This window comes from Ictidomys tridecemlineatus, chromosome 5 (genome assembly GCF_052094955.1).
Source record: "Ictidomys tridecemlineatus isolate mIctTri1 chromosome 5, mIctTri1.hap1, whole genome shotgun sequence".
In the NCBI taxonomy this organism is placed as follows: domain Eukaryota; kingdom Metazoa; phylum Chordata; class Mammalia; order Rodentia; family Sciuridae; genus Ictidomys; species Ictidomys tridecemlineatus.
In genome coordinates this window covers 9,371,917-9,384,159 of record NC_135481.1, presented here as the reverse complement: position 1 = coordinate 9,384,159, position 12,243 = coordinate 9,371,917, and the positions used below count along the sequence as shown (strand labels likewise).

General features: G+C 57.8%; 1 protein-coding gene across 2 annotated transcripts; it reads left to right on the top strand.

Annotated features, from left to right (window-relative positions):
- The first annotated feature begins 297 nt into the window (after positions 1-297).
- Positions 298-9,771, top strand: C5H15orf39 (chromosome 5 C15orf39 homolog). 2 transcript variants are annotated; one of them, XM_078049261.1, is made up of 3 exons: positions 298-479; positions 3,711-6,559; positions 8,405-8,544. In XM_078049261.1, exon 2 carries the CDS (start codon positions 3,761-3,763, stop codon positions 6,554-6,556), a length of 2,796 nt encoding a protein of 931 aa, XP_077905387.1. In that variant the 5' UTR covers positions 298-479; positions 3,711-3,760; the 3' UTR covers positions 6,557-6,559; positions 8,405-8,544. The 2 variants fall into 2 exon arrangements, with proteins under 2 accessions (XP_077905387.1, XP_077905386.1); XM_078049260.1 differs by having other exon boundaries at positions 299-479; positions 3,711-6,509; positions 8,405-9,771.
- The last annotated feature ends 2,472 nt before the right edge of the window (positions 9,772-12,243 follow it).

Here is a 12,243-nt window from a genome sequence, read left to right as displayed (position 1 = left end):
TGTAGAGCTCCCCGGATTCAATCCCCAGTACGAAGGAAGAGCGGAAGGAAAGAAGGGCCAACGAATGAAGGATCCAACGGAATGACTAAACCAGCGCAGGTGACCGGCCCGCCAGGCAATGTGGTTCGCGGAGCGCTGCGGGTACAGACAGTGCATAGCGCCCGCGGCGAGTCGCCAGAGAGTTGGCCCCCCGCAAGCCCTCTCGTGGGCCCTAGGGAGCTCGAGCTCCCAGAGGCGCGGCCGGGCTCTGCCCCCACCCCGCGGGCCGCCCCGCCCCCGCTCCGCCCCCAGTCCGCCCCGCCCGGGACCGCAGACGGCGCCCGGCGGCGGCGCGAACGGCAGCGCGGAGGGTGGCTCTGGGCTTGGCTCAGTGACTTCCCGCGCAGGGCCGGGCGGGACAAGGACCTGCTGCGTAGGCGGTCCTGGAGGATGCGGCTGCAACCTCAGGCAGCGGCAGCGGGAAGCCTGGCGTCCTGCAGGTAGAGCTCGCCCGCTCGGCGGGCGCCGAAACTTGGGCCGAGTTTGCGGGCGGCGCGTGGAGAGGGGGTGGGTGGCCCTGCCCCAGGGCGCCCCTACCGGTCGGTCCGGGGATGGTGCGCGCGTGGCCGGGGCCAAGGTGCTGCGGCTTCCGGCGGGAGGGCTCTCGGGCTAGGCTTGTGCCACTGCCCCCACTTTCCTCGGACTTCGAGGCTCCCGAGGCCTGGTAGCCCTCTGGGGCTCCTGCGGGACCCCGGCACCGGGCTGGCGAGAGAGAGCTCAGGCCAGCGCTCGGGCCTCCCGCGGGGCCCGGCTCACGTGGATTGCCCGGGCGAGTTTGAGGGGGCGGTGGGGGCGGCTAGGTCCAGGGGGCGGAGGACGCCGAGACGCCGCGGGGCCCTGGACGCGCCCTGCTGGGATGGGGCGGCCCTGCGGTTTCCTCGCCACCGCTTGACTCACCATCTGGCCGCAGCCCAGGCTGGCAGGATGGCCCCAAGGCGGTGACTGTCCGGACTGTGTGGCCGGACAGCCCCCTGCCCTGGGACCTCCCGCCAGTCTGTGGCCGTCGTTCCGTGGGGCTCTGTGCGCCAGCCTGCCGGCGTGCTCACGTGTGTCCGGTGCCCGAACGAGGGGAGAGCTTAGTTATAGAGGGGCATGTGTGCAGAATTGGGCCATGCACATACGTGCAGGCACGTTTTTGCATGCGTGGCGGCGGCCAGTGTGTCAGCCTGCTGGGGTGCACGTGTGCCCCAGCGCAGCCAGGAGGGGCTTTTGAAGACCCGGAAGGCCGTGGAGTCGGTTGGGGCAGCAGAGCCCCAAAGCGAAGTCGACTGTGGGCCCCAGGCACCAAGATTATGGGCGGGGCCCGTAGTGGGGAAGGAGAATAGATCCGATTTTGCTTCCCTTCCACCCATGCTGGATACTGTGGGCTGCCCCAGGTTGGGTTGTAGTGTCTGGAGAGCCCAGAGCCTCAGCTGAGTAGGTGGGAGGTGTGAGAATACATGTGGAGTGGTTCAGCCCTCCCAAGAGTCCAGATGCTGCCTTCAACTGGGCTGGAATCACCTATTTCATCATGAAGCCCTTAGGAGGTGGAAGTGGGAATGGGGTCACAGAACTTTAGAGGACTGGGAGTACAGGGGTGGCAGACTCTTCAGGATCCTGCTTGGGGTCCTGGCTGAGGCTGAAGCTCAGTTCGAAGGACCAATAGAACTTCCCTCCCCCACCAAGAGTAATGGGACCCTGTTCCCTGGGGGCCAGCCCTCTCTAGGTGTCTGCTTGTGACCTCATTTTGTATGTCAAGGAAGGAGACATACATTTTGTCTGAAAGGGAAGGCCCTTTCTTAGAGGGAGTGTACATTGGGTCCTCCATCTGCTGGCAGGAGATAAGGCCACCTCTATGCCTCTTATTAGAGTTCTCTGCTGGCTCCTTGGAGCCTCCTCTCCTCCCACAAGACTCTGAAGGTCCCAGATGGCCTTGTGTCTATTGACTGGGTCCAGAGGGGTCTCAGAAAGTCTCCAGGGCAAAGGGCATGGGTTGGACTGAGCCCAGGAGAAAAAGACCCCAGTGGCTGAGGGTGGATATAGAGCAGGCTCCAAGGAGTATGTGGGGGAGGTGAGACCAGAGCCAGCATCTAATTAATCAGAGTTCCCCAAGGGCAGAGGGGGAGCTCAGCACCCCCAAAACGTACAACCTCTTCTTGCATCATTTCTGTGGAGTTGATGGGGACTTTTTCCCTAGGATACAGGTCCTTGACATAGGATACCATTAGTGGTTCTGTGGCCTGAGTTCTGATATCCTCTTCCAGCTTCTCTAAACTCCCTGGGGGGGTTGGATTCTGGCCCAATGAATCAACTCTTTCTGAGAGGCCTGCCTGGCTTCTTTGTTGTAGGAAGCTAGGAGTGGAGTGGGCATTGCCTTGTCTTTTCTTGACCCCTTCCTAGTCTAACACTGAGCTTCTGGCTGGCTGACACTGGACCCCTGCCATAAGAGAAGAGAGGACTGGTCTTTGCTTGCTGGTGACAGAAACCTGGGACACTTAGCTGGTGGTCTAATCATAGCAAGATAGAGCTGATTCATCCTTTCTAACCTATTGAGGGTTTCAGGGAATGGGGTGCTTACTGCGGGAGATAGAGGCTGGTCAGTGTGCAGCAGACAGGTCTCAGATGGAGACCTTCATGAGTCATTAAATGCCTGCTGTGCTGAGGATTCTCTACCCTTGACCTCTCAGGGTCTGGGTTCCCATCCTTGCTTGGCCTTGCTTCAGGGCCTCGGTCTTTCTCTAGCACTTATTTTTTCTATCAGTAAAGTACAGTGGAAGTAGTTGCCAGCTACCACTCTAGGGCCTTGGGACCTCTCTTCCTGGAGAGGGGATGAAAGAGAGAGAGAGAGAGAGACATACACACATACTCACACCCACACACCCCACATGACCCCATATGCCTTGGAGTAGCCACCCACAGCCTGAGGGCTGGGCGTGGACACGGGCCCTTTTCCCCCTCTGCTGGGATCTTCCCGCTGGCACCACAGCACCATCTGGTGGACAGCCTTGACTTTCACTGAGGGGGAGTGGCTTGTATAGATGTAGGCACCCCAGCCACCTCTTCTGGGGGACTGCCTTCCAGACCCCAAGCCTAGTAACAGCATTGGCTGTGGCCCTAGGGACTTGGGTTTGAGACCTGGATCTGCTGTTTTTGGTAAGGCTGGAAGATCAATGGAGTCACAAGAAACAAAATTTGAAAACAATGCCCAGATCCCATGTCTTCCATACAGGGGTGTCTTTTGAGATCACTGTGGCATCTTGGAATAGTGGGAATGACAGGCAGGAGCTTTGCTACTTGTTCCATCTCCTTCATCAGTGACTTTGGGATGGATGGGTCTCCATCTATTTTGGTGGGTATAAGCCAAGGCAAGTGATCCTCAAAACTGCCCTAAAATCTGGAACCCCAAGGAAGGGGTCTTGGGAGTCACTTGGAAGAAATCTGAACAGAAAGGACTCCTGGATTGGGGCGAGGGTTATGTGCAGGGAGATTGGACAAGAATTTGTTCAACAAAGGATTTTGTAGCTTAAAAAAAATAGAGACGTCTGCATTTATGATTCATGCATTCATTCTTAACTGAGTGTCTGTTGAGTACCAGGCTCTTGGGTGGTAGTGAGCCAGGGAGCATAGCCTCTATACTGCTGACTGGCACCCTGCACTTCTAACTGCCTTGCTTCCTTCCCTCTTTCTCCCAGGTCAGCTATTCAGTAGCAGCGGCCCTGGAGGGCTTGACGCCTTCACAGTGATGGCGGAGAAGCGCCCACTGGGGACTCTGGGGCCTGTGATATATGGCAAACTGCCCCGCCTGGAAGCAGACTCAGGGCCTGGACATAGCCTGCCCCCCTCTGCTGGTAACCAGGACCCCTGCAACTACAAGGGCGCTTACTTCTCCTGTCCCATGGGGGCCACTTCCAAGGTAGGATCTGAGCGGTTGGCATCCTGGACCCCATACTCACCCTTGTACTCCACAAGCGTAGCAGGACCTCCACTTCGGCCAGACAGCCTGTTTACCAACTGCCTGCTGTACCGCCCACCAGCGGAAGGTTCTGAGAAGATGCAGGACTCCAGCCCTGTTGAGCTCCTGCCGTTCAACCCCCAGTCTCACACATACCCGGGCCCACCACTGGCAGCACCCAAACCGGTCTACCGCAGCCCACTGTGTTATGGGCTCTCGACTTGCCTGGGGGAGGGGCCAGCTAAGAGGCCACTGGATGTTGACTGGACCCTGGTGACTGGGCCCCTGTTGTCCTCTGCTGACCCACCCTGTTCTCTGGGCCCAGCTCCTGGGAAGGGCCAGGCCCTGGATAGCACCTTTTTACGTGGAGTGCCAGCTGGGGGATCTGGCAAAGACCCCTCAGTGAGTTTCTCCTCATGCCAGGCGTTCCTGGAAAAGTATCGGACCATCCACAGCACAGGCTTTCTGGCCTCTAAGTACACAGGTCCTTACTCTGGGGACTCCAAACAAGCAATGGTAGAGGGGCCTTCGAGTCCTTGGACACAGCTGGCTCAGCCCCTGGGGCCACCATGCCAGGAGGCATTGCCTACCCACTACCCACTCCCTCCCCCTCCACAGGCCCTGCCTTGCCCCCCAGCTTGTCGTCACCCGGAGAAGCAGGGCAGCTACAGCTCTGTGATCCCACTGCAGCCTCTGGGAGTCCATAAGGGGACTGGATACCAGGTTGGTGGGCTGGGCAGCCCCTACCTGAGGCAGCAGGTAGCCCAGACTCCGTACATACCGCCAGTGGGACTGGACTCTTATTCCTACCCCTCTGCCCCACTCCCAGCACCCTCACCAGGCCTCAAGCTGGAGCCTCCTCTTGCTCCACGGTGCCCACTGGACTTTGCCCCGCAGACTTTGGGGTTTCCTTATGCCCGGGATGACCTGTCTCTCTATGGGGCATCCCCTGGGCTTGGAGGGACACCACCTTCCCAGAACAGTGTGCAGTCTGTGCCACAGCCCAGTGCCTTCCAGCAGTCGTGCCAGCCTTTGCCAGCCAGTCAGCCATGCTCTGAGCCTACGAGGCCTGCTGAAAAGCCAGCACAGGAAACCGAAGAAAAGACATGGCTGCCCAGCTGCAGGAAAGAGCAGCTCCAGACCCCGCTCAGTGAACACTCTGGAGCTCCCATTGTCATCCGAGATAGTCCAGTGCCCCGCACCTCACCAGCATTGCACCCCTGTGCTCAAGAGCACCAGTCTCTGCCACAGAAGGAGGGTGCTAGACCGCCTGGCTCTCCACCAATGCCTGTTATCGACAATGTTTTCAGCCTGGCCCCCTACCGTGACTATCTTGATGTGCAGACGCCAGAGGCCACAGCTGAGCCAGATTCAGCCCCAGCTACCAGTGAAAGCCAAGACAAAGACTGCAGGGGGACTTTAACTACCCAGGAGGGATCCTCAGAGCCTTGCTGCTCACTTCGGGAGGAGGTGGCCTTGGACTTGACTGTGAAGAAGCCCACAGCAGAGGCTGCTCCCATTCAAGTCCCTGATCCTACAGTGCAAACCAAGCCCACTGCAACCATGGACACTCCAGACGCAGGGAACATAGGTTCAGGTCTGTCAGGGCTGAAAAAGATGGTCACAGAAGCACCTGGGTTGCCAGTGGCCACAGAGGCCACACCAAGAACCAACTTTCACAGCTCTGTGGCCTTCATGTTCCGAAAATTCAAGATTCTCCGTCCATCACCCTTACCTGCAGCTGCAGACCCAGCCACACCCACCTCAGCTCCTGCCCCTGTACAGCCTGCACTCACCCCATCATCTGTACCCATGGGACTGCAGATTCTCACTCAGCCCTTGCCAGTGGCATGCTTCAACCTGGCCCTGCCTAGCCCTCCAGCCATAGCTGTGGCGGCCCCAGCCTCGACTCTAGCCCCTGCCCCTGCCCCTGCCCCTGCCCCTGCCCCTGCCCCTGCCCCTGCCCCTGCTCCAGCTCCTGCTCCTGCTCCAGCTCCAGCTCCTGCTCTAGCTCCAGCTCCAGCTCCTACTGTAGCCCCAGAAGACACCCCAGAGCAGCGTTTCACAGGGCTGCATGCATCCCTGTGTGATGCCATCTCAGGCTCCGTGGCCCACTCCCCACCAGAGAAGCTGCGGGAGTGGCTTGAGATGGCCGGACCGTGGGGCCAGGCTGCATGGCAGGATTGCCAGGGAGTGCAGGGACTGCTCAGCAAGCTGCTGTCCCAGCTGCAGAGGTTTGTATGCACGCAACAGTGCCCCTTTCCCCACGTGGTGCGGGCCGGCGCCATCTTCGTGCCCATCCACCTGGTGAAGGAGCGGCTCTTCCCACGGCTGCCTCCTGCCTCTGTGGACCATGTGCTGCAGGAGCACCGTGTGGAGCTGCGGCCCACTACACTGTCAGAGGAGCGTGCGCTGCGGGAGCGTGCCCTGCATGGCTGCACCTCACGCATGCTGAAGTTGCTGGCACTGCGCCAGCTGCCTGACATCTACCCTGATCTGCTGGGCCTACAGTGGCGAGACTGCGTGCGCCGCCAGCTGGGTGAGCATGGGGCAGCCCCAGTAGCCACCAGAGCTGTGAGCGAGTGACAGGTGTGTGCACTGTGTGAGTGGGGGGGGGGTCACAGCAGATGGCTGAGTGGTTCCTGGATCTCACTCTACGGCAGTGCCTGCCTTTCCAGGGTGGGCTCTAGGGACCCCTCTCTCCTCCCTCCAGGCGTCACTGAGTGCTCTTTTCCCTGGGAACTTTGGTCCTCCTTGGTGCTACCTCTTCCTGGAGCCTCCCTCCTCCTGTGCTTATGCCATCTACATCTTTGGTGCAGGCCCCTTTGGTGTCCTGAGGCTCTGGCCAGGCACTGTTTCCTACTTGTGGTCACTTCTACCCAGGTCTCTGTACATCCCAGCCATCCATCTTCTGAGTTCTCATCTCAACCCACTGCCTGCTGGAATTGGCAGCTGGGTGTCTCCTGCTCTGAATTCATCCTAACTGTAAACACCCTCCTGAACTGTCCTTTCAGCCCACTTTCCTGTCTTCCTCATCTTGGGGGAGGGGAGGGCACGCTGCTCCCCATGCTCACACTTGATGAGGTCCCACTCAGACGCTCTTGCCTTTGAATGGATCCATCCTTGGGCCTCTCAGCACTGATGTGCACAGCAGTGTTTCCACAAATGGGCATCACTGGGTGAATGAGGCCTTGCACCGTTGTTCTGCTTGCATTCCTATGTCCCAGAGGACCACGTGCTGCTGCAGCATTGTGTGGTGTGTACACTCACGTTTCAGCCAGGATTGAAAAAGAATGTCCTATTCTCTCTTGTATCAGTGCACCTGACCTCGAGGCCTCCTGCCCACTCAGTGTTTTCTCCCTGCTGACCCCCTGTTCCTGCCCCCAGCCTCTTCTCCAGGCTTCTCTCTGAAGATCCTGTTCCTGGTTTCCTCCCCACCTGGCTGAGTCCCCGTATCTGGGTGGAGGCCTGAGTGCAGAGGTAGAGCTGGGGTTGGGCTGATCAGCATTCCTTGTGCCTAAACACTTAAAAGTGGGGACAGAGGTCTCAGTGGAGTGGAAAGAAATGCAAGTGTGACTGTCCTGTCTCAGGAAGAGTGGGCTAGAGTGTGGGTAGTGTCAAGAGCTACACAGCCTCTTGGCTTGTCCTCTGCCTCCCCTGGACCTGTCTGGGACCCAGAGAGGGTCAAGTCTCTTCCTGGGCTGACATGGAAATGATTGGGGCCACATTCCCTCCTGCTGTAACTCCAGCCTATAAGAATTGGGCCTGGCAAAGAAGTGACCAGGGCCCAGCTCTTGCCCCTGGCTAGATTGTCCCCACTGGATTGCTGAGCTATGGGTCCTCCACTGTCCTTGGAGGAATTACCCATTGTGGTGCCCCTAGAGAATTTTTCCTGTCTTCATTTCTCTTGGGTTCCTGTGCTCCTCCTGGCATCCAATAGGTGTGTTCTTGGTCAGGGACTCCTTTTGTCCCCTGCTCAACTCCTCCACCCACCTCCCTTCAGGCATTGCTTTGGGGCAGCCTTTGTGTGGGATCTTGCTCCAAAGCTCTTGTTCTGACTTTGGAGGTGCTATGGCAGAAAGATGATGGCTTCCTTACATATGGCACAGTACTCTCTTCCTGTGCCTCACTTTTCCCACGTGGCCAGAGTGGTTCCTGACCTGCTGGGCTCCTTCTTCTCATCCTTGCTCCCAAACAGCCTCTCCTGAGCAGTGCTTTTTCATCAGAGTTTTGGAGTCCCTGGGGAGGAGTACACCTTTTCAGCTTGGATGGGCCAGCCAGCCGGTACATGCAGGGAAAGATTATGATGGCTGTGTGGTCCTTTTGGTGCCATCCTGGCTTGGGGAAGAACCACTGTTCTGGATGGCTTTGAAGACCAGGAGATGGGACCTGAGGGTGCAGGATCTGTAGCCTGACTATGTGCTCATTTTTCAGGTGACTTTGACACTGAGGCTGGAGCTATTCCCACCTCAGAACCCACTGTGGCCAGAGATGAGCCAGAGAGTATAGCCCAGGCTCGGAAGTCACCAGCCCCCAAGGTCAGGAAACCAGGGCGGAAGCTACCAACCCCTGGCCCGGAGAAAGCAGAGGCAACTGCTGGGGTTGGGTCACGTGTTCCCTCACCTACTCCTGCCAACAGTACCGGCCCACCTGGCCCCACGCTGAAGGCCCGCTTCCGAAGCCTTCTGGAAACTGCCTGGCTCAATGGCCTGGCATTGCCCACGTGGGGCCACAAGGCCTCAGGACCTGACCGGCCCCCACCTTGCCCACAGCTACTGGGCAGCCAGAGCCATCACCTGTAAAGTTGGTTGCAGGTGCTGTTGGGACAGCCGAATGTCTAGGATCAGCCTCTGCTTCTGCTGCCCAGGGCCAGGAGTCCATGCTGGGGTATGGCCAATCCCTTGGAGTATCTTTAGCTCTTACCCTGGGGCCTGCGAGGCTGGACTGACTGAGAGCCCCTCAGCTTTTTAACGTGAGGGTCTTCATTGGAAAGGACTACTTCCTGTTCTTCTCTAGAGAAAGCATGTGGGCTCTGGAGCCCAACAGACCTGGCCCGAATGCTGGCTGCTGTTCCTTGCTGCGTGACCTGGGCAGACCCTTCGCCTCTCTTGAACCCTCGTTCCCCATTGTAACGTAGGACAACACGGCCTACCTCACAGGGTGGTTGTGGGGAGATGCCTGACACACCCGTTGCCAGATGGTCTCTGCTCCCTGCCTGAGACAGGTCTAGGACCTCAGCCCAGGCCTGGAATAGGAAGCTGAGGAAGCAGAACCTCTTGTTAGATAGTCTTTATGTGTCTTAGGACTTGGTTATCTTAGAGTGGTACATTGTACAGTGTATATGGCTTGACACACTTTCCCTGGTCCCTGCTGCTGGTGCAGCAATAACAGTCTGGGACTGGTGTCCTTGCAGGTCTGCTGCTCCTGCCCCAGGGAAGCCCCAGGCCTGTCCTGCATTGTCAGCCTGTCCGGTGACTTCCTGAGCTGCCTTTACCCACACCAGGCGTTGACCCAGGAAAGTTGTGTTTTCTGGAAGCCAAGCAGCTATAGGGACTCAGGGACTTAAAGCAGACAGGCTGAGTGGCAGCTCCGTCCTAGGAGGTCTCTGAATTTCTGGACTGGGGACCCTGGTACTTCCCAAGCCAGAGCCTTATTAGCCAGGCTTGCTGTGGGCCACCTCCCTGCAAAGTGCTGAATTGAGCTGGAGGCTGGGGAGCTGGGGCCCTTGGCCTTATTTAAGAGTTTGTGATAAGCCTGTGGACCCTGGGGCAGGCAATTAAAGCATTTGAGTTGTTTTGGAACTGGGACCTGACTCGGTGTTTGAGGGGTTGTGGGTTTGCTGTTGGGTCACCGTGGGCCACTCACAGGCTGCCCTCCCTGCTCCCAGAAGGCACCAAGGGCTTCAGGCACTATGGTACGTGCCAACTCTGGCCACCGGAGCCCTTCTCACATACCCACTGGCCAGCCACTTCCCCATTTGGGAAAAGCCCTTCCTCCTGACAGTACTGAGAGCCCTGGTAGCAGGAGATACTCCCAAGTGCCCTGTCTCCCAGGACTGAGATCTGTCATCCTTCCCATGCGGGTGAGGGGGTCACTGGCCTTCCTCCAGACACCCACCCTTGCTGGGCTCTGCTCCCTGTGTCAGGGCAGCTGCTGTGACAGCCTGAAGGAGTTTTCCTACTCCACCTGGGCCAGGCCCTGTCCCCAGGGCACATTAGAGTTTTGTTGGTGCTTCTAAAGGCCCCACTACACCTTCCCTCTCTGCCTGCCTGGCCTTAAGCTGGACCAGGATTTGGAATGGCATCTGCCATTGCCCCCATACACCATCCACATAGGCCCTGGTGTAGAATGCCACTTTCTGTTCATAGGAACCATACACAGACTAGGTAAGTTTTAAGGAAAACAGGTTTACTTTGGTTCATGGTTTTAGAAGTCCAAAATCAGGGCCATCTGGTGATAGCCTTCATGCCAGCAGAGTCCTCAGATGGTAGGCATCCATGGCAAGACATAGCATGTGTGTCTTCTGATCCTTCTCATACAGCCATCAGGATTGTTGTAGGGCTGCATCCTCATGACTGGCCTAACCCTAATTAGCTTCCAGAGGCACTCCTCCCCCTACCATATTAAGTTTCATCTTTTTCTACCTCGAAGAGGGGATTAAAGTTTGACACATGAGCCCTTGGGGCACTCGAACTACATCTAAACTGTAGCACCTGGCTTGAGAAGGGGACAAGCCACAACACCACACTGATCACAGCAGTGCCAACCTGGGGTAGGGGTGGTGGCAAGGTGTTCTGGGACACAGATACCTGAACTAGGCTTTGAAGACAAGTTGGGAGAAGAGGGGGTGCTGGTGGCAAGTGTGTGGGTGGAAGGAGGAATGGGATCTTTGGGACCTGGAAGCTGGGTGGGGAACCTGGTTTGAAATCTGGTTTATATTGCTATATCATCCATTGCCTGAGGGAAGGAGTCTGGGCCATGGGGCTTACAGGAAGCTGGTGTGCAGAGTAGACCACTTGAGGCCACTCCTGTGAAGGAGAATGCAAATTGCAACAGGTGGAGTTGCTCTGAGTCCTGGGCCGCCTCAGCCTGAGCTGGATTTGGCTGTTTTCTTTCTTGCACACCTGTGCTTTTTACACAATAGTCATACATCTTGCCGATGGCTACATGACAGGGGACCCACGATGGCACAGGCCAGGGTGGGGGTGGTTGTTCCTCAAGAAAACACTGTTCTGAGACCCTGTCCTACCCCACCCTAGCCTCAACCTGCAGCCTGCAAGACCTAGTGTTTCCCTGAGAATTTGGTCTAAGGGAGCCCCAGTTGAAGTGGGCAGATGAGAACCCTACCAGGACTTCTGGTTTGGGGGAGGCAGTGCTGCGTCCTTACTCCCCCGCCTCCTGCAGTTGCTAAGAGCTGAGAGGAAGCAGGGCCCACCTGTGCCCTGGCTGAACATGGCACTCCAGTCCTCTACTTCCCCTGCAAATATCTGAGGCCGCTGGGCTGGACTTAGCCAGGACTCAGAAGGAAACCGCCTGGGGAAGGCAGTCCTGGACTCCATCAAGAATGATCTTAGGTGGAACCCAGGAATCTGGGTTTTAATCAAACTCCCAAGAAGATCTGACCAGATATTCAGGAGTAGCGCCACCAACACTCCTCTCCCTTTGGTTACAGATGGGAACAGGCCCAGGGGTTTGCTGAGGGGCCCACCAGGTCAGGGGGTTCAACCCTACCTGCTCTGCACTCGGCCAGGGCCCCGTGGGCCTAACCCATACCTGCCGTCAGCTGGGCTCTCTGCCTCAGGTGGCCTTGCTAGTCCAGCACGTGCATCTCTCATCCGAAGCTAATACAGAGATGGAGCTCAGGTGAGGCGCCAGTGGGTCGAAACCTGACCTCTCAATGCCACGCGACACCCAGTCCAGAACAAACGGCAGAGGGTGGAGCAGCCACCTTTGTTGCCAATATAGGTTCTGTGTCAAGTAAGTGCCTGTGGGGAGGAGAGGAGGGGTGTGTCTAGGGTGTTAATCAAGATCCCTGTTCCCTTGGTCACCTCCAGACACCTCCTTCCTTGGTTTGCTTGCCAAGGTGGTCGGGCTGGACAGTCCAGGCCTCTTCACACTGTAGAGAGCACTGTGAGCAGGGGCCCACTCTGACCTAACTGGCCGTGCCTCTCTGACCCCATGGTTTCCCTGCTGGAGGGGTGTTTCCAGTCCATGGGGCTGTACCCCCAGCCCAGCCTGCTTCCCCAGCGGAGGGAGGCTGCTGGGTGCCCCAG